The sequence below is a fragment of the Prinia subflava genome, chromosome 3 (assembly GCF_021018805.1).
Source record: "Prinia subflava isolate CZ2003 ecotype Zambia chromosome 3, Cam_Psub_1.2, whole genome shotgun sequence".
Classification (NCBI taxonomy): Eukaryota; Metazoa; Chordata; class Aves; order Passeriformes; family Cisticolidae; genus Prinia; species Prinia subflava.
Genome location: NC_086249.1, coordinates 101101985 through 101123716, shown reverse-complemented (window position 1 = coordinate 101123716; position 21732 = coordinate 101101985). Strand labels below are relative to the sequence as shown.

The 21732-nt window shown below is 42.3% G+C and overlaps 1 protein-coding gene across 2 annotated transcripts in view; it reads left to right on the top strand.

Moving 5' to 3' along the window:
• Positions 1-17800: 17800 nt before the first annotated feature.
• The window catches only part of LOC134548350 (amine oxidase [flavin-containing] B-like), a 49264-nt gene continuing 45332 nt past the window's right edge, over positions 17801-21732 (top strand). Inside the window, exon 1 of one of the 2 annotated variants that reach the window (XM_063393049.1) lies at positions 17801-17971. In XM_063393049.1, coding sequence (XP_063249119.1) covers positions 17926-17971 — 46 coding nt within the window. In that variant the 5' untranslated portion in view covers positions 17801-17925. The remainder of the gene's footprint in view (positions 17972-21732) is intronic. The other variant, XM_063393048.1, reaches the window with a different exon arrangement.

Sequence of the window (21732 nt, the reverse complement as noted above, 5' to 3'; positions counted from 1 at the left end):
AGATATTCACAAGTCAGATGAGGAAAACACAGTTATATTTGTTTTCTTCATCCCTCTCACCTGCCTTGCTCCTCCTCACCTACCCTGCACCTCTTAACATGTGGAAACAATCACCCTGCTACTGTCAGACACTTCTCCACACTGTCCGAACACTCCCAGTAACTGGAAGTGTGACCTGCTGCAGCAGGACTGTGCAAACTTTAAAGCTATTCCAATCTCATATGAGCTACTTATGTTCAAATATTACCACTCCAGGGACTAGAGTTGCTGGTGCCTCACATATTCCATTCCCTTTGATGCACAAGAGAGTCCCTACACGGGGGGAACCCATTCCTGTGCTGTTTATTTATATTTGATTCCTCCTTTATATGTCCATCTGTCCATCCACAGATCTGTCCATCTGACTACATCTGTCCAAAGCCTTGAACAATGAGGAGCAGGTGGTCAACACTCTTCATCTGTGTTCTCCAGCTTGGAAACAGCCTCAAAGGGGAAATATATGTCTTAATTGTGGCTTTTCATCTGCAGGCACCATGAACACAACATTGGGATATTTTCTGCTTAAACTTTAATGATAGCTACACAATATGATGCACACACACATGGGGAAGATGAGACAGTGTTTGTTCTGGCATGTGAAAAGCTGTAGTTTCTGGCCTTGGATAATCATAGCTTTTTTTGAAAATTATTTATATTAAGTCTTTCGATGAGCTATAAAAGGGAAACACACAGAGACATGGATACCCTACTTCTACATTTTCATGAATATATTTTTATGCATTTAAGCCTCGATAGTGCCATGGCTGTCAGACAAAATAACTGCATGAATGACCTTGAAAACAATAAAATAAAAGCTGATAAATGCAGAATGAGGTTAGGTCAGCAGCACAGCTGGCTGCAATGGAGGCAAAAGGCATTTCTGACTGCTCCTAGATTTTGCTGAGTAACCTACACTGTTCCCTGGAGGCATGAGGCTCAGGCATGATGAAATCCCTGTGAATCCCTACTGCCTTTCTGGGAGAGAGCTGAGGATAAGCCTTTAGGTGGAGCTCACTTACCGCTGTTTTTCCTGCTGGAACAGCTGGCCTGGCCAGCCCTGCAAGGAGAGAGAACAGAAACAATCTGATTTTCACAGCTCGGGTGAATAGCCAGGCACTTCACAAGCTGAAAAATGAGCTTGGGGGTGTTGTGTGCATGGGAGCACGGGGCAGTGGATGCACCCAGCACAGTGCACTGGATGGCTGGAGAAGGCTGCCCTGGGCTGTGGGACAGGGGGGCAGACTGTGTGATCGGGACAGGAGGGCAGGATTTGTGATCAGTATGGGGCAAAGTGTGTGGTTCCTAACTCCTCATCCTTTCTGTGAGATCTGGCATGCTGGAGAGCAGTAGCAGGAATAAGTGGGAGAAAGCTCTATGCTGGCAGCAAACCCCAAATCAGCTGGGGACTGCAATCAGTCACATTTTGTCTGACAAAGCCAGGCTTGGAAAGGCCCATTTGTTTCACTCTAAAAGTGCTACCAGGCACCACAGGCAGGGTCAGCTCAGGAGGATGAGAATGAGAGTGCCCTTGGTAGCATCAGGAGAAGGCTCTAGACTGCAGCAGGGGACAGGAAAGGTCCCCAATCTGCAGAACACAAAAAGGCCAAATAATTTCATTCCACTTTTCTTACACATGAAGCTGCCAGCAACATCCCACCTTACTCATAGAAGATCATGACATGACCTCAAATTTTACCTCCCATGTTTTTACACTCAGAGGTTTCTTGAGGTAAACGGATGTTTGGGACAGCAAACTTTTACAGAAGCAGCTTTACACCGAGGGCATCCTGCTGCCAGCTGTGGGATAGTGAGGATGGATATCAAAGAGTGATCAGGAGATGCTGCTTTTCTTTCTTGCTTTCTAGTGCCTTCAAGCTCAATTGCTTGTTTCAATTGGATTCTCATAAGTTTCTCATCTTTTTCTCTACTTGTGCAAGAAATATCCCCTCCGCCCGACATGGTTGTGAAGATCTGTGAAAAAGCAAATTGTTTAGTGACAGGTTTCCCAGAAAAAAACTTCATCAGCTGAAACTACATCTGTCCCAAAAGTTCTTCACTATTTTGTGATGACACAACCAGTATCCCAACCTCCTTCTCATGTGTGTAACAGCAGATGTTTTGAAAGAAAATCCAGTTACAAGAGAAACAAATTTTAACTGTGCTGCTTTTCATTATGTTACTGCTTTACTTTCCTCCCCAGCCCCTCGGGTTTTTTACGGGATAATGCCTAATTACTGTACCTGTAAGCAACATTAGTAATTTAAGATGAGCTCATAGGTCAGCTAGGAAGATTCACTACCCCTTTGACATTACAGGTCACTGTAATTTTCACATTACCCACCACTGTAAGCAGCTATTGAGATCAGCAATAACAAATTCCAGTGGTGCAGCATTACTCCAGCTTACACTGTAAATATTATCCTTTCTCTGGTTTTCTTCTACACTCTAAAAATGTTCAGCAAAACTTGACTAGAACATCCTGAAGACAGCATCCTGTGTTTTACACAGAATTTAGCAGACAGGATTTGGCTCTTGAATTAATGGGCCCAGAATCAGACCTGTGTTTGTCTTCCTACTGCAGGTGGAGAAGATCCAGGTGAGACAACTGAACCTAAAGTCCACTCACCTGAGCAGACATTCAGAGTTTATCTCTGGGTGAGCTGAGTAGCCTCCTACAGCAATTATCCTGACTAGATGCTTGAGGTCTATAGCAGAAAATTAGACACCTATTGCAGAGGTAGACATATGCTCTCCAGTTTTAATCTTCAAGCTGAATCAACATATTTCTTTCTTAAAAAAAAAAAAAAAAAAAAAAAAAAAAAAAAAAAAAAAAAAAAAAAGTAATAATTCCATCATTCTAATTTATTATTTTACTATAATTCTTACAGCAGAAAGTCACAGATGCAGATCACATACAATACAGAAAGGAAGAGGAGAATTTTAACTCAAAGGACCCAGATCCATGTACAGCCACACAGCTGCTGTGGAGATCAATAGGAATCACAGAGATGCTGTTAATGTAGTCTCTCTGTTGATATCCTCACAAATAAGTTGAGGAAACATGGTCTAGATGGATCTTCTGGGAGGTGAGTAACACCTAGAGCACCTACCAAGAGTAGCTACCAACAAACACTGTCCAAGAGCGAGCCTGCAGCAGCTCAGGCCCTTCACATTCCCACTGATGACTGAGATGATGGAATAGAGATAAAGCCTGTTGTATTTGCATGTGGCATTAAGCAGGAGGGGCTGCAAATACAAATTAGTATTCAAAGCAATCCTGACAAATGGAAGGCACTGCCTCAAGCAAACAGAAAGGAGACCTGAAAGATGCAGCGAGACAGGAAAAAATAATCAGCAGTACAAATATAAACCTTCTCCAGGAGGAGATATGGGGATTATGGTGGGTCACAGCAGAGCAGGAGTCAACATTGTGTTGTTATGAGAAAGCTAAATGCAGTACCAGGCAGCATCATGAAGTACCTGAAGCAACCCTTTCACTTTATTCAGTGTTAGTGATGCTTCAGCCAGAATAGTGGGATCACTTCTTCTGAGCTCAGGAAAGCTGTTCACTAGCTGGGGAAAGTAAAGAGGAGAGAAATTCAAATAATCAGAGGGCATGAAAATTGCCTGTAAGAAAGAATTGAAGGAATTTGGCTGTACAGTCTAGAGAGGAGAAGGACAAGGGAAAATCTGTTGAAAATATTAACAAAAGTAGCTGCAGGGATCGAAGTCACAGTATCCATAATGAAAGAAACATTCTTGCTCAGAAAACATGGAAATTCAGTAGGTGGCTGTTAAGACACATCCTTAGGCACCTTTAAAAACTTTAGATTGATGTTTAGGTATAACCAATCCTGCCTCCAGATGGTGCAGGTAATTAAATAACCTCCTCAGGTTTCTTTCCATGCCTGGTGTGTAACACTGCATCAAGACCATTTTGTCACCATATCTTTCTCTTGGGTAAACTCTTGATGCACCTCCAAGGAGAGGGTTAAAACAATTGTGCCACTAAACTAAGCAGAGGAGATCAAGGCTTGTGTCCCTGGTGGAGGGGCTGCTGCAGAAAAATTACATCAAAAGGATCTGATTGGGAAGCAGAAAAGGAGAATCACTTGCGAGCTGCCACCAAAACTGAGCTAAAAAGACAGCAGAGTTGCAATACTTAGAAAAAGTAAATACTGTGAATTTGTTTCACACAGCAGGGCAGCCTGCAAAGGCTTGGCAACATTTGGCATGTTAAAGTGTAGGTACCCTATTTTTTCTGACTGTTCTTTGGCCAGAGAAAATCGAGCTTTAACTTGCAGCTGTGAGCATGAACTCTCAGTGCCTGCTGCAGGAGCCTGTAGATCTGAGAAAGATTGAACCCAGAGTGTTGAAGATACCTCTCTATTTGTGCTTTTACTCCTTTTCCCCCACACTTTTTTTTTCAGGAGTGATGATCCTAAACAGCTATGCCACTAGTCTGAAGTACAGTGTCCAGACCATAAGAGGCTTAGACTTTACAGCTGTGAAGCTCTGTAGGAAAGGGGTTGGTAAAAAAGCAGGGGAAAAGGTGTTTTGAAACCTCACAAAACAGTCCAAAGGAAGGAAAAAAAAAAAAAAGGGGGAGAATGTAGTGGTGATCATAGAGGAAAAAAACCAAACCAAAACAAAAAAAAAGACAAAAGCTGGTTCCATAGAGAACAGACACATGGAGCCACACTCCCAGGGCAGCCTGTGGGGTGACTGGAGTCTCTGCTAAAGGCAAAGAGCCAAGGTGAAGTGAAGATGTTGAGTGAATCCCAGTCTTTTCCTGGGAGAACCTTGCTGCGTATGGCCCTGCACTGTAGCCCTGAGATCCAATTCAGGAGGCTGCTGGGCAGCTTCCCTGACTCCTGGTATTGCACAATCACCTTTTACTGACCTGTGATGATCCCCCAGGCTTAGAGATGACATCCAGGGTGAGTTGTTCTGTCACCTTCCTGGGGATGAGGGGGAAGCTGATGAGCTTGTGGTTTCCTGGGTCCTCCTTGCTGTCCTGTTTTTTGAGACAGGAGTGATGGTGACTTTCCTCCAGAGCTCAGGCACCTCTCCTGGGGGATCACCTCCCCTGACCTGTGGGCAGTGCTCCCTGTGCCAGGGGCAGGAGTGGAGATTTCCCCTGGCCAGGGCTGGAGCCTTCAAAATTCAGAATGAGATTATTTATTGCTTTTATAAGCAACACCATTTTCAGGTCCATGTTCAGGATGCACTTTACTTTTGGTGAAATGATGAAGGCAGGCTATGAATGTCAGAAACTGTTTTTTAGAAGTTATATAGTTTCTGCCCATCACAGCATATAAACAACTGGACTTGATGATCTTAAGAAGTCTTTTTCAACTTAAATGATTCCATGATTATCTAGCCTTTGTCATTTGGGGAAGAATTATCACAAATGCATAATCTTAAAATATTAACCTCAGAAAGAGGTTTCTCCAAGTTTAAGAAGGTCCTCAAATCCAAAAGTGAGTGCTCTGGCCACATAAGATTTACTGCTTGCCTGCAAGATTATCCACAGAGGAACAGTGCCCTAGGTCTGTGGAATCATAGAATGGTTTGGGTTGGAAGGGACCTCAAATTTCCCTTTCCCTGTGCTTGGCATTTATAGAGCATGTCCTATTCCCAGGTGCCATGCCTGTTTCTGCAGTTGTTGGTCACCTCTCATCTGGAGCCCAGGACATCTTGCATAATCTGTTTTCATCAATACATTCCAGAGGGGAGGGAGGACAAATTACAGCTATTCCTAATGAAGAAATCAATCAACACTGAACAGCTGTCATGACAATATTCCACATCTGGATCAATTAAATGTTTCTACCAGCACTCCTCCACAGTGCCTGTTTATTTGTGCTCCTGCCACCATAAAGTCTTTCATGTCAGCTTTACCCACCTCACCCTGTGTGCTGTTCACTGCCAAGGCCTTGAACATCTGCCAGCTCTTCCCCAGGAACAGCAAACCACCGTGGGTGTAGGCTCAGCAGCACTGCCCCATCACCACTAGATGACAACTAGACTACAAAATTTCACAGTCCAGTTTAGAAGGCATGGTCACAATTCACAAAGAATTGCACCAAGGGAAACCAGCTGCGAAAAATTCCAGACAATGACTTGGGAGAGAAAAGTCAAACTTTTAGGCAAAACAGAGTTCCCTGGAAGGAATCTGTTGTGGTTTAAGGCATGGCCCTCCACCAACACAGAGCTCATATGAAGCCTGCATGGGTTTAAAGGTCAATTTTTCTCTGACCTTTTGATCAGCCTGAGTAAATACAGGCACTAGTGGCCAGCCCAGCTCTGGCCAACACAGTTTGCAGAGGTGCTGAACCTAGAAGAGGGTTTTATGCATAGTGACCTCCAGGAGCTGTGCTATTCCCTGCTGTGCAACACCTGGTTCAGGGGGAAAGCTATACCTGCTTCCCAAGGGAATGATATTTTATAGTGGAGCAAAAGCAGTGTTCATGGGGATGTGGCTATTTTAGTTTAAAAGGTATAGGCACATCAAAGTGTCTCATTTCAGAATACATTCCTTCATTAAGCAAGCCTCGTGGTTATATAATGTACAGTCCCAGAATCTCGTATGAAAATGTCAGGATTTGTTTTTCAGAAATACAAAATACCACATATATTTGCTAATTAATCATAGTGTGTTTACTTTGCTTATGTCTACTATTTTCATTGGTCAGTCAATCCCAGGTGAAATGCTGACTTTTCTAATCAACTCAAGGAATTTGAAATCACTAACCAATATTCAAAAGGCCAGTTCTTTGTGGTGTTGTCTGTACACATTCTTCAAGTATGAAAGTATGCAAATACACTTGGTTATTAAAATCTTACCTCAGTGCTCAGGCACTTGTGACTGGGAATTCAGAAGGCTTGACTGACAGAACTGCTTCAATTGCTTCACTTGACTGACATAGATTAAAAGTCATATTTATTTGTCAAAAGAATTACCAGATGAGATACTTCCTGTACCTTTGTCCAGGTATTTCTGAACAGGTACCAGCTCCAGAAAGCACTGTGGCTTAGACAAATGTCTGTCTGCTTGCACACGTTAAGGTTCTTTTCATTTAAAATCATACCTGAAAAGCAAAACAGGTTTTTTTTCACACCCTATTTGTTTTAGAAAAGCAACAAAAACTGTAACAGAGTCTTTCAGAAGGCAGTCCCTGACACCAGCAGGAATCGCTCCACTGGCTCTTGACAGTCACCAGAACAAGACTGCAAAATGCATCAGTGATCAGCAACATGCCAAGCAAAAATAAGTGGCAGAAGCTGCAGACAAACCAGCCCCTCCCACCACAGTCTGCAAGGATAAAGACATCCAAACAATGGAAGTTTTTTTGTGACCTATCTCCAAACTGGTGGAAACGTGGATGAATCACCCCTCAGCTGAACAAACCACAAGTACAAGAGCAGTAAGGAGGGTCACAGTTCCCAGAAAAATGCCATGGCAGTTTTCCCAACCTCTGTGCCTGTGTTGCAGATCCATACAGGGAATGGGAGTAAAGACTGAAGGAGTTCAGGCTCACACAACAAAAGGAGAGAACGCAAATAATGTGGAACCAGAAGTAAATAATGCAAACCAAGACAGACCAAAAGGAGGTTAGGGAAGCAGGCAAGACCTCAAAAAGAGTACAGACCCAAATCAGGCATGGTCTGATCCCAGGGCATCATCTGGAGTTTTGGTGGAACATTAGACAACTCTCTCAGGCACATGGTTGGGATTCTTGGCGGTGTTTTTTGCAGGGCCAGGACTTGGACTTTGATGATCCTTGTGGGTCTCTTGCACCTCAGGACATTCTACAATTCTAAGATTTAACATAAAACAGTGTCTGAGCTAGGAAAGTGGATGGAAATAGCACTGCAGAGTACCCTACTGCCAAGTGCCTGCACGCAAAGATTTACAAACATCTGACACATCCCACCAGGTATTAACCATTCCCCAGACAGGCATGAGGGAAAGCAATGGCCACTGCATGCAAAAAGGAGTCAATCAGAAAATCCACACAGTGCCTCAGGACCAAGATTTTAATCCCAAAAGTGTAATTGCAGAAGGCTCACCTTGGTTTCTTTTTTTTTTTTTCCCTCCATCTCCCATGAAATGACAATTGCCAGAAAATGGAGGATCACTGCAATCCTTCTCCCAAGCCTACAGACTGTAGGGTCAGGTATTTGAACATGACAAGTTTCTGTTTTCACATTGCAACCTAGAGGGTTGATATTCTAGATTTTAGGTGATGTTCTAGATTTGAGGTGATATTTTGGTTGAAGGATCTAGTTCATGAAGATGGAGTCAGGACCAGGTGAGGTCTTCAGATAAAACAGTCAGAAGTTGCCCTCAGCCCTGGTAATTCCATTCAATGCAGTCAGGAGCAACAAGAAACTCTATATCCTTGAGCTGAGGAATGGGACAAAAACAAGGGGCCCTGATGTTGTCTGGCTGCTTGATCACATCTGTAAAGTAGCACCTGTTTGGGGTATTTTATATATCCTCCAAAATCTGCTATTTGTAAAATAGAAGCCACAGTAACAGTAACTACATGCTGGCTACCACATGAAACCAAAATATTGATCATGAGAAATGTGAGAGAAGACTAAATAATATTTCAACTTGAAAACTATTACCCAGTGTCTGTATGGGACAGTAGTATTGAAACAAATTTTTATTATATTGAAACTAGAAGGTTGGCTTCAACAGATGTGTAAACATAAAATGAATACAGTTTTCTCATTTTGCAGAAAACAAAGAGACTTATGTGTGATCCTAGCTGCCCAATACAGAAGGGCTGATATAAACAAAGCACCTTTGCAAGTTAGGCTCATCAAAGTAACCAAGCACTTGAAAAGGAGACACCTGTAACATGGAAGACAATTAGCAAAGATAGCCCTAAATACTTTGAAAGTCTAAGAACAGCATGGATATGAAAAGCCCTGCTTATTGTCAGATCCAGATTCTATGGATTTAAAACTATTGTACATCTAGTAAGAGTATACATATGCAATTTTCAAATTGTTTAGAGAAAGTTTGTGCTTATGGAAGTGAGTTAAAGGAAAAGGTATACAAGGAAAGGGGATGAGGGGGCTGGACTTCAGAATTTATAGGGTAATTAAAGATTTTGGAAGAAGTTTAGGCCTGAAAAGAAGGAAAACTGTATATAGAATAAAAAAAAAGTAACATGTGCATGGAAAATCTAAACCAAGCCTCAGAGAATGGGATCAAGCTCTGACCTCAGAAGATTTAGCACAGAAAGATTTGGATTAAAATCAGCACTTGGCAATGCTGAGATTTTGAGTATTTAGAAAACACAGAGTGCAAATGGCAGTTACAAGATAAAAAAACTTGATTCTGGTCCAGCACACAGCCCATGTTGCTTGCTTGTGTGGGTGCATAAAATGTGTGCAATGACACTAAAAATGTGCCAGGCCCCAGCCTTCCCATGCTAAAGGGGAGGGGTTTCAGCTTTGTCCCAGGGCACTGAGGGGCACTGAGGATGAGCAGGACAGCACAGACCTTTGCAAGGCATTCCCAGCCTTCCTGGAGGAGCAAGGAGCTCATCACAGCCTCCTGCTGCCTCTCAGGAGCAAAGATCCTGTACAAAATAAACCCAATGGTAAGTTTCCAGGGAAGCTTTGTGTTGATTTCTCCCTTTCTCCTGGGCTAGGAGTATTGGTTATCACTGGAGAACTGCATGAGTAGCTCTTTGCTCCCCAAGCACATACCTGGGGAGGGACTGAGTTCACTGGTTCTAATCATCTGGAAGTTTATTTAGCCCAAGTCAATTAAGTGTCCTTTGAGAGAGCCAGGAATCTCAGGAGGAAACTTGATTTACTACTCTAGTACAGTATAAATCCTTCTCTAGATCTACCTGTCCCTCCCATGGCCCAGAGAAGGGATCTTGAGAGCCTGTGCAGATAAGCAGGAAAAGGTTAAATGAATCCTACCTGTAGAAACAATAATCTCTTAACCTTCTCCTCTTTAAATTTAGATTTTTCACTAGCAAGCATATTTCCTAATCTGTTAATTATTTTCAGGGCTCTTCACTGAAGCCATTCCAATTTATACAGGGCCATCTCGGACTGTGGAAATGTGCAGGGAACAACATCCCCCCATTAGTCACAGCAGCATTGCCATGTACACACATTGTAATACCTAATACATGCACAATATCCTCCTTAACAATACCTGATAGCCTGTGTCCTGCTGTTCATTACTTTAATTTTTCCCAAGTTTGTAGAAGCTGTAGGAGCTTCTAGAATATCTTCCTGTATGTTTTTTTTTCTTCAGGATAACATGAGGTTTGCTACTGATAATGGGCTATTTCACCATAGCTAAAAATTAGGGAGTGAGGCAGAAGAAATATGGGGGGAAAGATAATGAGCAACCAGAGGAATGCAAACCTAGGAGCTGCTTTTGACTCCCATTAAGGTGAAATAAATCAGCAATGAATTAATAATGAAGGCTGGTAGTGGACAGACTGGAAGGGGGCTATCTTTCAAGTGACAGATGGAAACAGTGTGCTGTGAGTTCCATAGATGCAAAGCAGCAGGATCATCATGATCAAGATAAAATAAAATGTCACCAGCCATTATTCACAAGAAAACTTTTGGCATGAGTGAGAGGCATAACTTGTTTCTTCAGGAACTCTTCAGATTAAGTTATTGGTGAAGAACATGGTAGATTTTTTTGTTAAAGGATTGAAAATGTTTGATTTCCTCGTGTTCTGAGCTATGCTGGTGCACTTGCACAGGACACAGTTTTGAGGTAGGAGATGGAATTTCATGTTCTCATCTGCTTTGCATCATCAGCTTTTGCTGGTCTAGTTCAAGAGAAAAAAAAACTGAGCTCAAATAGATTCTAAACAAGGATCAGTAAAAAAATAGGCATTACATAGCAAAGACTGTTGGTTTTCATTTCAGAACATGTCATCTGGTCACTACTTTAAAAACATTGATTATTTTTGAGAAATACCCTTTGATTAAGTCTGTCCTTAAGTCTGTCTCTGTCTGAAGCAGCAATATGATACCTTCTAAGGCACTTAAACTTTTCTATCTCCTTTACATCTACATAAAACCTTGTTTTCCATTCTGTCACTATCCTTGCCTGTATGGGTGCCCTGTGGACACATCCCCAAGGAATTCTGCATGGCAGGAACTGACATGGCAAATGAACAAATGCAAAGTGCCTTTAGAAATTGGCACAAGTCCACACCACAGATGCCACGGCAGTGCCAAGCACCTCTGGATGCAGGTATTCATGGTAATAGCAATAGTGAACACCACCACAAACCTGAAAATGGATTTCTTTTGGAGGAAAATTTTGCAAAAAGGAGAAGAAATAGGAAATTGGATCAGCCTGAACTGCAGCTAATAGTCAGGAAGCGATTAGCATAGTGCAAGGATGAGCTTGACATTGGGGAATTAATTTATGTTTGTCTAAGGGTCTTCTCCTACTTTTTCTTTGTTGGTCATATTAGTAAGTATGTATATATTTGCATGATTACCATTACTGTTTTTAATCCTCCCATCAGAATGGTGGTTACACCAGTCACAGATTTGTAAAAATGGGCTCATTAGGAGAAACAGATGGAAAGGAAACCAGAGACTATGAAGTAGGATATCTGGAATGCTTTGAGACATCACATCAGTTTTCTTCCACTTCTTCTTGGGGTTTCATTACATGAGCAATCTTGATAAATGGTCTCTCTGTGAGATCTAATGAGGGGACATGTGACTGGCTCTTGTTGTGATAGAGCCTACATGGCCTCCCTCCACTGAATGGGAGGCAGCCTCTGTACCCTTTTCACCAGGAAGGTCCTTAAGTCCACATAGATGATAATAATAAGAAAGCTAAAATTATTTAGTTCTAAAAACATATGCACTTGTATTAAATAATTATGGCATCAGTGGGGACTTAAATTTGGATGCTGCTCCAGCCTGGGGGTGGGACAGGCCTGAGCTGTCACCCTCTGTCTTGGATTATGTAACCAAAAAAAAAAGTGTATTCTATTTCATCTGTTTAAATCAGTTGGGGAGATTTTTTTTGTTTGTTTTTTTCTTTATCTCCTGTAACTCCATCAGGGAAGGGGCAGGTGCCCTCTGATAAAAGGCCAGCTGTTAAAACCAGGTAGGGCAGTGTTTCTTATCTCTTTCACCACTGTCCACCCTCCAGGGGATATCTTCTGTTAATGGGCCATTAAGGCTCACCAGTGACATCACACATTCCATCATCCCATGGTGAGATGCTCCACCCAGTGGGAGGAGCCAACCATTCCCACCAGGATAAAAACCGAGACCCAGGAACGCCAAGCAGCCTCTTTTCCACTGAATTCTCAGAGGAAGACCAGACTCATCTCACCACCACTGAACCTGTCTACAGGATCATCTCTATTTCACAGAACAACATCTGTTACACCAGGAAGACTTATCTGGACTGCTTCCAACACCCTGACAACAGGCTGTCAGGTCATATCTCTGACTCTGTCAGGATTTTCTAGGACTTTTGTTTGTTTGTGCAGTGTTTTTATTTGTTTGTTTGTTTGTTGTTTGTTTGTTGTTTGTTTGTTTTTTGTTTGTTTGCTTGTTCTGTACTACTGCATTTGTATTTTTAATATTCCTAGTAAAGAACTGTTATTCCTATTCCCATATGTTTCCCTGAAAGCCCCTAATTGCAAAATTATAATAATTTGGACGGAGGGGTTTTTACATTCTCCATTCCAAGGGAAGATCCAGTTTCCCCTGACAGATACCTGTCTTTCCAAACACAGACACCCTCCCTTGGGGCATCCCCATGATCCCCAGGCAGCTGCAGGCCTGGCTGCACCGTGGCACTCAGACCCTTGTTCTGTTCCTGTGCTGTGGCTCTGTGTGTGCTCAGAATGTGAATGTTTGCATTCACTCATTGCTTCTGGTAACAGCCTTAATCTTGTAGGTTTTACATTTAATGATCAGTCCTACTTTGAACGCAATCTGATTGATAAAATATTCAGTTTTTGCTTATTAGCTCTAGATGAATGTCAGACTGTGTATGTTGGATTAAAACTCTTGGCTATTAACATTTACCTCTCCAGTTAACATTCACTGCTAATCAAGATACATTTCAGTCACGACTGATGCCCCTGTAGAGTGCAGGGACAGCCTAGACAACCAGCTGAGACAATTTGCAGCAGTTTTCCCCTGGTGGAAAGCCTGGCATGCAGCCTATGCTCATTTAATTGTGCAGTATTTCAAAAGCACTGACGTGTTTTCACAATTTCTGCACTGATTGCATGAGGGAAATTTGAAACTGTGTAAAATATATGTTTAGAAACGTATTTAAATTTGCAGCATCAGTATTCAGCAAGCACAAAGGCACTAAGCAGGAGAGCAGCATGGCCTGGCCACAGATTAGGGAGCTGTCAAGCCATGTTCACCCCTCCTTTGAGGGATTCTCCACCAGGGGTGAAGTGCAAGCAGCAGATTCCCTGGGTGCCTGAAAGCACCAAATCCCAGGGCATGTCAGGACAGTGGTGGAAAAGGGTGGGGGGGAGGATGAACACCCAGGGATCACTGACAGGGGCCTGGAACAGTGGGAGTTTGCATTCAGATCTGGAATTTAGAAGAGTTCCTGGCTTCAATCACACCCTGCACCTGAAGCAGGTGCTGATAAAGTCTGCAGGTAACACAGGAATCCATTCTGATGCTTTGACTAAAGGTGATGTTAACAACCATTTACTTGCCAGCAGGAAATTTCAGAGGTGTGAACCAGCTTGTCCTGAAGAAAAGACTTTCCCTCTGAACATGTTGAAGAAAAACTGTAACACAACAAACAAGGAAAAACTGGGTTTTTTAAAATGCACTACTATTTAAGGAGTAGAAATTAAGATGATATGTAATTTAAAAAGCTGCACAGCGGTTTTACCAGCCACTGATCAGACAGTGATGAATCATGTGCCTAAATTCTATCTCTTACACTTTGTAAATGTGGAGATCTTTGGCTTTGACCCCTACTCTATCAACTTTCCTTTGTCCTCAAAATTTAGTTCATGGTTCTGAGTGCATTTTCTACCAGATAGCATAGCTATTATGCCATTTCATTGCCACAGTGTCAGAGAGCCTAAGAAAATTTATGAAAACAATGTATTTTATCTCAGACAAGCTCTGGTCTGAGGTGAGAAAATGTGGAGGCTCTCAGTTGCTGTGTTTTCACAGGAAGTTTGCTCTGCTTTTAACATCATGCATTCAAAGGATAACGTTCCAAAATCCAGGCAGAACACACTTTATCTGTTTAATTAGTTAGAACCACATGGGATGAGAGAAGTAATGGGACCATAAAAAACCAGAAACTGAATCCAAATGTGATTAGATGTGAGGGTTCCAGACCAAAAATAAAAATAGTAATAATAAAAAATCTTTATGCCATCAAAGAGGCTTCATTAGAATTATGTACACCATTCTGCTCATACCTGTTGAAGACAGATACTTTTGGACTGGGATTGGCAAAAGTGTATCCCAATATTTGAGGATCCCAAAGTACTTGACAATTGTAAAGGTTATGTTTTTGGTTTTTTGGGGGTTTTTTGTTGTTGTTGGTTGTTTGTTTGTTTTTGGGTTTGTTTTGTTTGTTTTTGTTTATTTTGTTGTTGTTGCTTGTACTGCTTTTTTTTTTTTTTTTTTTTTTTTAAGGTTGGGGTGAGTAACATATGAGAAATGTTAAATCTGAGTATGGACTTGGAATGTTTATTATTTTTTATTTATTTATAGTATTTATAGATACCCGTACTGTGAGTTTTTAGAAAACAAAGGTAAAACTGAGGTTTTTAATTTTTTAAGGTTATTTAAGTGATAAACTTGTAATAACAACGTGACACATATTATTTATGTTTTTGACTTTAAAATGACTATTTGAGGTCTACAATGAGAACCTTTTTTACTTAATTACAGAAAAGTACTCAAGCTCATTAAGAAGAAGGAAGAAGAAGGTGAAGAAGAAGGATTTAAACAACACTTAAAGCTTTCTATTTTGACTTATATGTATTACTATACACCAAAACTTGAAATTATAAGTTTCTAGGACTCTAAGAGACAATCATTACAACATTGCAAAAAGAAGAGCAAGGAGGGGATTACAGTACCTCTTTAAATGTGCCATGGTGTGCTAGTTTTTTAACTGGCTGGCGTTACCATCACACATGATGTAAACATTTCAAAAGTAGAAGCTACTGAGATGAAAAAATGAACATTTGAACCAGAATTACTGCAGGAGAGAGGAGGGAAAAACTGCCAACCTGGCTTTGGGAGAGGTTTGGCCTGCTTTAGTGCTAGATTTATTCTAGCACTAGATTTATTCTAGATTTATTCTAGATTTATTCTAGATTTATTACTAGCAAGATTATATAATGTGTTCATGAACATACAGAAACAGACTTAATGACATAGATGTTTGCTCTGTTGTCTCTTAACAGGAGCTCTTTTAGGGCTTTGTGCCCTCCAACACCCCATGGACCTTCATGTGACCCTAGGACATGCAGCACATACCCTGAAATGTAGGCAACACAGTCTCCTGTTTCAAACACTCACATTAAAAAAAATAAATAAAATTTATATTAATTCTTAGAGCCACAAAAGAAATACAGGAACCAGAAGAACCCCAGAAAAAAGTGTTATATATTTGGAACATTAGGAGGCTGTGGCAACTGGCATTAAATACATAAATATAACCATAGCTACCTTTGACAAGCATCCATAAAATTATCCACTTCTGTTTTTGGAATAGCCTCCCCCAATTCTCAGTGTTTCATATGGCATTTGAAATATCTCTGCAACCATTATTTCTGATAATTTGATAATCGTGTCTCTCTCAGGATAAAGAGGTCCTGGAGTTTAATTTAATCAGACAGATTCTTTTAATCAGAGTAAGAATATGTATTTCTATTTTTATTCCATTTCCAGTCCCTTTAATTTTCTTCCTCCCATTTTACCTAAAAATGCAGGACTGTACCCATTGTAGTCAATATTTGTGACTTCCATCAGAGATTCCCCTGTCTCTGAACCCCATAAACTCTCACTTGAGGTATTTTGAAAGAGGGACGGGGAACCCTCTCCAGACTGTCATGGCCTGCTTCTCCCAATGTACAGCTCCAGAAAATGGAGAATGACAGAGACTGAACCAGTGTCTCGGGCTCAGAGGATGTCTTGGAGCTGGGAACCTTCTGCCTTGAGCCTGCTGAGTGTGGGAGGTCAGATATGCCTGACAGGACTGCTGGATGGGGTCCCTACAGATACCCCAAACCAAACATATTTCTGTGCTTTGATCACCCCCAAAGCCGCCTCTCCTGGTGCCACCCTCACAGTTGTCTTGGTTTGGAAAGACAGGTGTCTGTCAGGGAAAGCTGGAGCTCTCCTTGGAGTAGAGAGTGTAAACCCTCCAAATAATTGTAATTTTGAAATTACGGGCTTTCAGGCAAAAATATGGGAATAAGAATAATAGTTCTTTACTTGGAATATTAAAAATACAAATGCAGTAGTACCAAAAAACCCAAACAAGTAAGCAAACGAACAAAAGTCCTAGAAACCCTGATGGAGTCAGAGATATGACCTGACACCCTGTTGTCAGGGTGTTGGAAGCAGTCCAGATAAGTCTTCCTGGAGTAACAGATGTTGTTCTGTGGAGTAGAGATGATCCTGTAGAACAAAGGGTCCAGTCCTGGTGAGATGGGTCTGGTCTTCCTCCAAGGATTCAGTGGAAAACCGGCTGCTTGGTGTTCCTGTGTCCCCATTTTTATCTGGGTAGGAATGGTTGGCTCCTCCCCACTGGGTGGAGCATCTCCCCATGGATGATGGAATGTGTCATGTCACTGGTGAGCCTTAATGGCCCAGTAACAGCAGATATCCCCCAGAGAATGGACAGTGGTTAGAGATAAGAAACACTGCCCCACCTGGTTTAACAGCTGGGCTGTTATAAGGAGGCATCCACCCCCGTGGAGTTACAAGAGATAAAGAAAAAAAAAACCAAACCCATCTCCCCAACTGGTTTCAACAGATCAAATAGAATAGACATGTTTTTTGGTTACATAACCCAATAGTAAAGCAGAAACCCGAGCAATGGAAGACCCTGCTGGGTGTGTAGGGGACCAGCCTAAAGCATCCCGGTGGATTTGATGACACTGTCTCTGCTGGATGAGCCGGTCTTTGGCGGGTGGGTGTCCTGGGGGTCTCACACACAGCTCTGCGTTTGGAGCCCGGTCCGGAGGAGCACTGACACATGTCACTGTCACACAGCGCAAACTGCAGCTGGCACCAGGCGCCAACCCTTATTTGGGGGGGCTCTCACACGGAAAACACCAGCTGCTCTTCCAGAGTCCCTTCCAGAGTCTCCGGTGTGGCTGCAGAGGGAGCAGCAGCCGATTCCAGCCTGACCAAGCAGAGAGCCCCCGACTGCCGCGCCCCGGGAGCTGCGCTGCTCGGCCAGGGCCGAACTCCCTGGGCAGAGCGTGCGGGAGGCGGCACAGTCCCATCCCCGCGGCCGGGACAGCCCCATCCCCGCGGCCGGGACAGCCCCATCCCCGCGGCCGGGACAGCCCCATCCCCGCGGCCGGGACAGCCCCATCCCCGCGGCCGGGACAGCCCCATCCCCGCGGCCGGGACAGACCCATCCCCGCGGCCGGGACAGACCCATCCCCGCGGCCGGGACAGCCGCATGCCCGCGGCCGGGACAGAGCCACCCCCGCGGCCGGGACAGACCCATCCCCGCGGCCGTGGCCGCCGTGGGGCAGGGCCAGCCCTGGGCAGGGCCAGCCCGGCCCGTCCCGCCGGGCCCGCAGCGGGGGCGGTGCCGGGGCGGGGCGCAGCCCGGCCGGAGCGGCGGCAGCAGCGAGCCCGGAGCTCCGCAGCGCCATGGCCGAGAGATGCGACGTGGTGGTGGTCGGGGGCGGCATCTCAGGTGGGTGCGGGGGGCGCGACCCCCGAGCGCGGCGAGAGCATCCCCGGGGGCTCGGGAAAGCCGGCTGAGCACAGCCCCATCGTTCGGGCGGAGCGCCCTGTGGTGAAGGCAGTATTTCGTTATTATGAGCTATTAATGGTTTCGATTGTAGTGTTATTTTAGTTGTTTTTGTCTTATTTTTATTTTATAGTTTACTTAATCACTGGTTTTATTATTAGTATTTATTTTTATTATTCCTTATTTTTATCATTCTTTATTTTTATCATTCTTTATTTTTATTCTTTATTTCTATTATTATTTATTTTAATTATTCTTTATTTTCATTCTTTATTTTTATCATTCTTTATTTTTACTATTCTTGATTTTTCTCATTCTTTACTTTCATTCTTTATTTTTATTATTCTTTATTTTTATTATTCTTTATTTTTATTATTCTTTTTTCTTTATTTTCTTTTTTGTTTATTTTTATCATTCTTTATTTCTATCATTCTTTATTTTTATTCTTATTTATTTCCATTATTGTTTATTTCCATTATTAGTTACTTTTACTGTCATTTATTTCCTTAATTATTTATTTTCATTATCGTTTGTATCCATTATTGTTCATTTTGACTACCATATTTCATTTTACTATTTCTTTTGTTAAATTCGGTTTTATTTTGTAGATTTACATTTTGTTGTTCTGGTTCTTCCACTCCCCAGTCCTGGCATCCCCTGAACCTGTGCAGTTCTTCCAGTACCCCTGGATCTCTTGGGCTCATCCCCTGCACCCAGGCCAGGGGTGTTAGGCAGGGGCCCTCAGCCATGTGATTAATTTAAATCCTTGGCTGCCTTTTGTTCAGCACAGGTAGAGGCATAAAGGAAAAATGCCTGAAATCACCTGGATGAACAGGAATTTTCTAGCTCCCTTCAGCACAGGTGTGGGTTTGAGAGCCTGAGCAGCCTGGCAGGGTGGACAGGCAGCACCGGGGGCCCGGAGCCTTCTTGCACTTGAGTGAAAATCCACTGTTTTTAATCCATCCTGGGCTGGAAGAGCTCTGTGCCTGCCCACAGGGAAAGAATCTCTCCCCTGCACATTTTGTTCTGGGATACATGTGCCAAATAAATAGTGCATGGGCAGCAGATTTTTTTCCCCTGTCCTTTGGCATATCAAACAGTTGCTTTTTTTGGCTCCTCAGCATTGGGAGGTGCGGAGTGATAGCTCCTGTCCCGTGTGGTGATCTCAGAGCACCATGAGTGTGCACACACAAATCCAAGCAGTATCTCCTGCCAAACCACAAACAATTACTGGAGGTCAGCAACAAAATGTGATTTTGTCCATCCATTTTTCACATGGCTTTTAATTTACACTATTTACTTACATACAATTCTAGATGTCTGTTTAACCATCATGTTAAGGTGTGCAGCATGCAGTTGGAATCATATACAAAATGCAGAGACAAAATCATAGGCATTCTTTCCTAAGGACGATTCTCTGATAACAAACTGCTGAATAATGTTTGAACGTTTCAAGTATGTTTATACAAACAGCAAAAATTAACCAGTGCTTTTCTATAAAGCAGAGTGAATTCTGAACACAGAGTTATGGCTAATTTTTACAGTGAAACTCAGTTGAAGTAATTAGCCCGTGGTAAATGTCTGTTCATGCCTCGTAAACAAAAACATTTCCAGTGGCATGGTGCTGCATTCCCTCTGTTGAATGAGTTGGAGTGGAAAAGTCAGTGTAACAGCTTTTAAACTACCTCCTTGTTATTCACGGTTGCCATGGGAATATTTTCGTGGCAGGCCTGCACAGCCCACTTGTGTTTTCTGGAAGAGCATCAGAACAGAGCAGCAGTGCTAAGCTGTGGCAAATCCTGTGCTTTCTTCTCTCTTTGCCACCTGTAGACAGCAGCAAGTGGCTAGGGGGAACCAATTTTCTATTTACTTCTCTTTACACTGAATACCCACCAAAATGCTCCTGTGTCGTGCTGTAACAACTTTTCTCCTGCCTTCCCACAAAGGTTGGAAAAATATCCAGGCACAAAAATCGCTGTTGACTAAGTACCCCCTTTCAGTCCCTTTCCTTCAGCTGTCATGTACAGCTCCTGCTTCACCTGTGATTCACACTTGCCTCTGTGGCAGCAGCTCTGCCCATCTTTTTATCCAGATGTAAATTAGTAGGGTCTAGAATTTAAAGAGTGAGAACCTGATAATGAAATAACAGTGCAGAGGCCTTCACAACCCTGGTGGACTCTGTTTGTTTATCTGAAGGTGCCGCTTTCTTTGCTGAATCATTTTTTGTGTCCTTTATTGCAAGTTTGATAAAAGGGAAGAATAAAACTAAGGAACTGGCCAATATAAACCCTATGTCATCAAAATCTGCTCCTTTCTTTCAAGTCAAAGTGATGGTCTGTGGCTTTTCTGAGGATGTCAGATAATCTCAATAGTACTGATGATAATGAAGATCTTTGAGGAACAGGAGGGTTTATTAAGGGTAGATTCTGCTTTATGGGTAAAACCTCAGCAAAAGTCTTAGACTTTTTTTGCAAATGGTGCAGATTAAAAAGAACTATTTTAAAAGAAAATTTCCCAGAGTCAAAAAGCATATATGAAAATGCTTAGCCACACATTGCATGCAGTATGCCTGGTACTAAACAATATTTAGATCAGAAACAGAACAGACCCTCTTAGAGCTGGAATTGGCATCTTGACAGGTTCTTCTCTTTGCTTAGAGTCCTGTTTTTTACTTTGAAGAGCTCCTCTAGCATGAGGGTCAAAACAACTATGAGAAAACTATTAAGTTACGTCATCAAACTTGTTTATCTTCTTAATTGAGACACCAATGACTTCAAATAAAATCTTGAAATCTGTTCAGAGATTTTGTTTAGACTTTCTCCTTTTGTTTTCAAAAGTGTCTTCCTGTCCCTGCTTTTGCCTCGGGAACTGCTTTCCTTGTTTTGTTTTCAAGTAAATTACCAGATTTTATCCTAATCTTATGCCACTCCTACTTAAGAAAATGCTGCTCTTAAATCTCTAGTGCACAGATTTTACAATCAAAGTGAGGTTAATTGACTTATTACCCTGAAAGGTGAAGTCTTTCCTTAATTATAGTGTTATTTGAAGTATGCTTGGTGTTTTGCTGTTCACAAGCAACCTGTCATGTTCCTGTAAGTTTAGAACCAAAACATACTGTAAGATGAAGTAATTCTATTGTTATGTTGGGTTTTAAAGATATCTCCATATCTATTCTTGCATTATTGAGATGCCACTGTGCTCTCTACACTTCTTAAGCCTCACTTTTAATTTGTGTGACAATTTAATGTTCTGTACAATTACAGTAGCTCTCACTGAATCTCTGAACCACTGTCAAGTTACTTTAAAAATAAAAATGAACCCAAAACATCAACAACAAAGCCCATGAGGGCTTTATATGATGGTATTCCATCTGTTTAAAAACAGACTGATGCAGAGGGCAAATTTGTTTTTTAAAACAAACCTGGGACATGTAAGAAAACTGTAGATGAAATGCATAATATTCAGTGGATACTTGTTGCTTTTTGGCCTCTGGTAGTAAATTACAATGTCTCACTACTCCTCCTCTGGAAGATGATTTACCAAACACAACTTTGTTTTTGGAGAACGTTGCTAGTCTGGGAGTCCTATGCTGGATGTCCATTTGGAGAAGGAAAAAAACCCACAAAACCAAAATGAGGGCGTGGATGAAATAGCTGCTCACGATGAACCAGAATGGATTGGTCAGTGGGAGGACTCTGACCCTC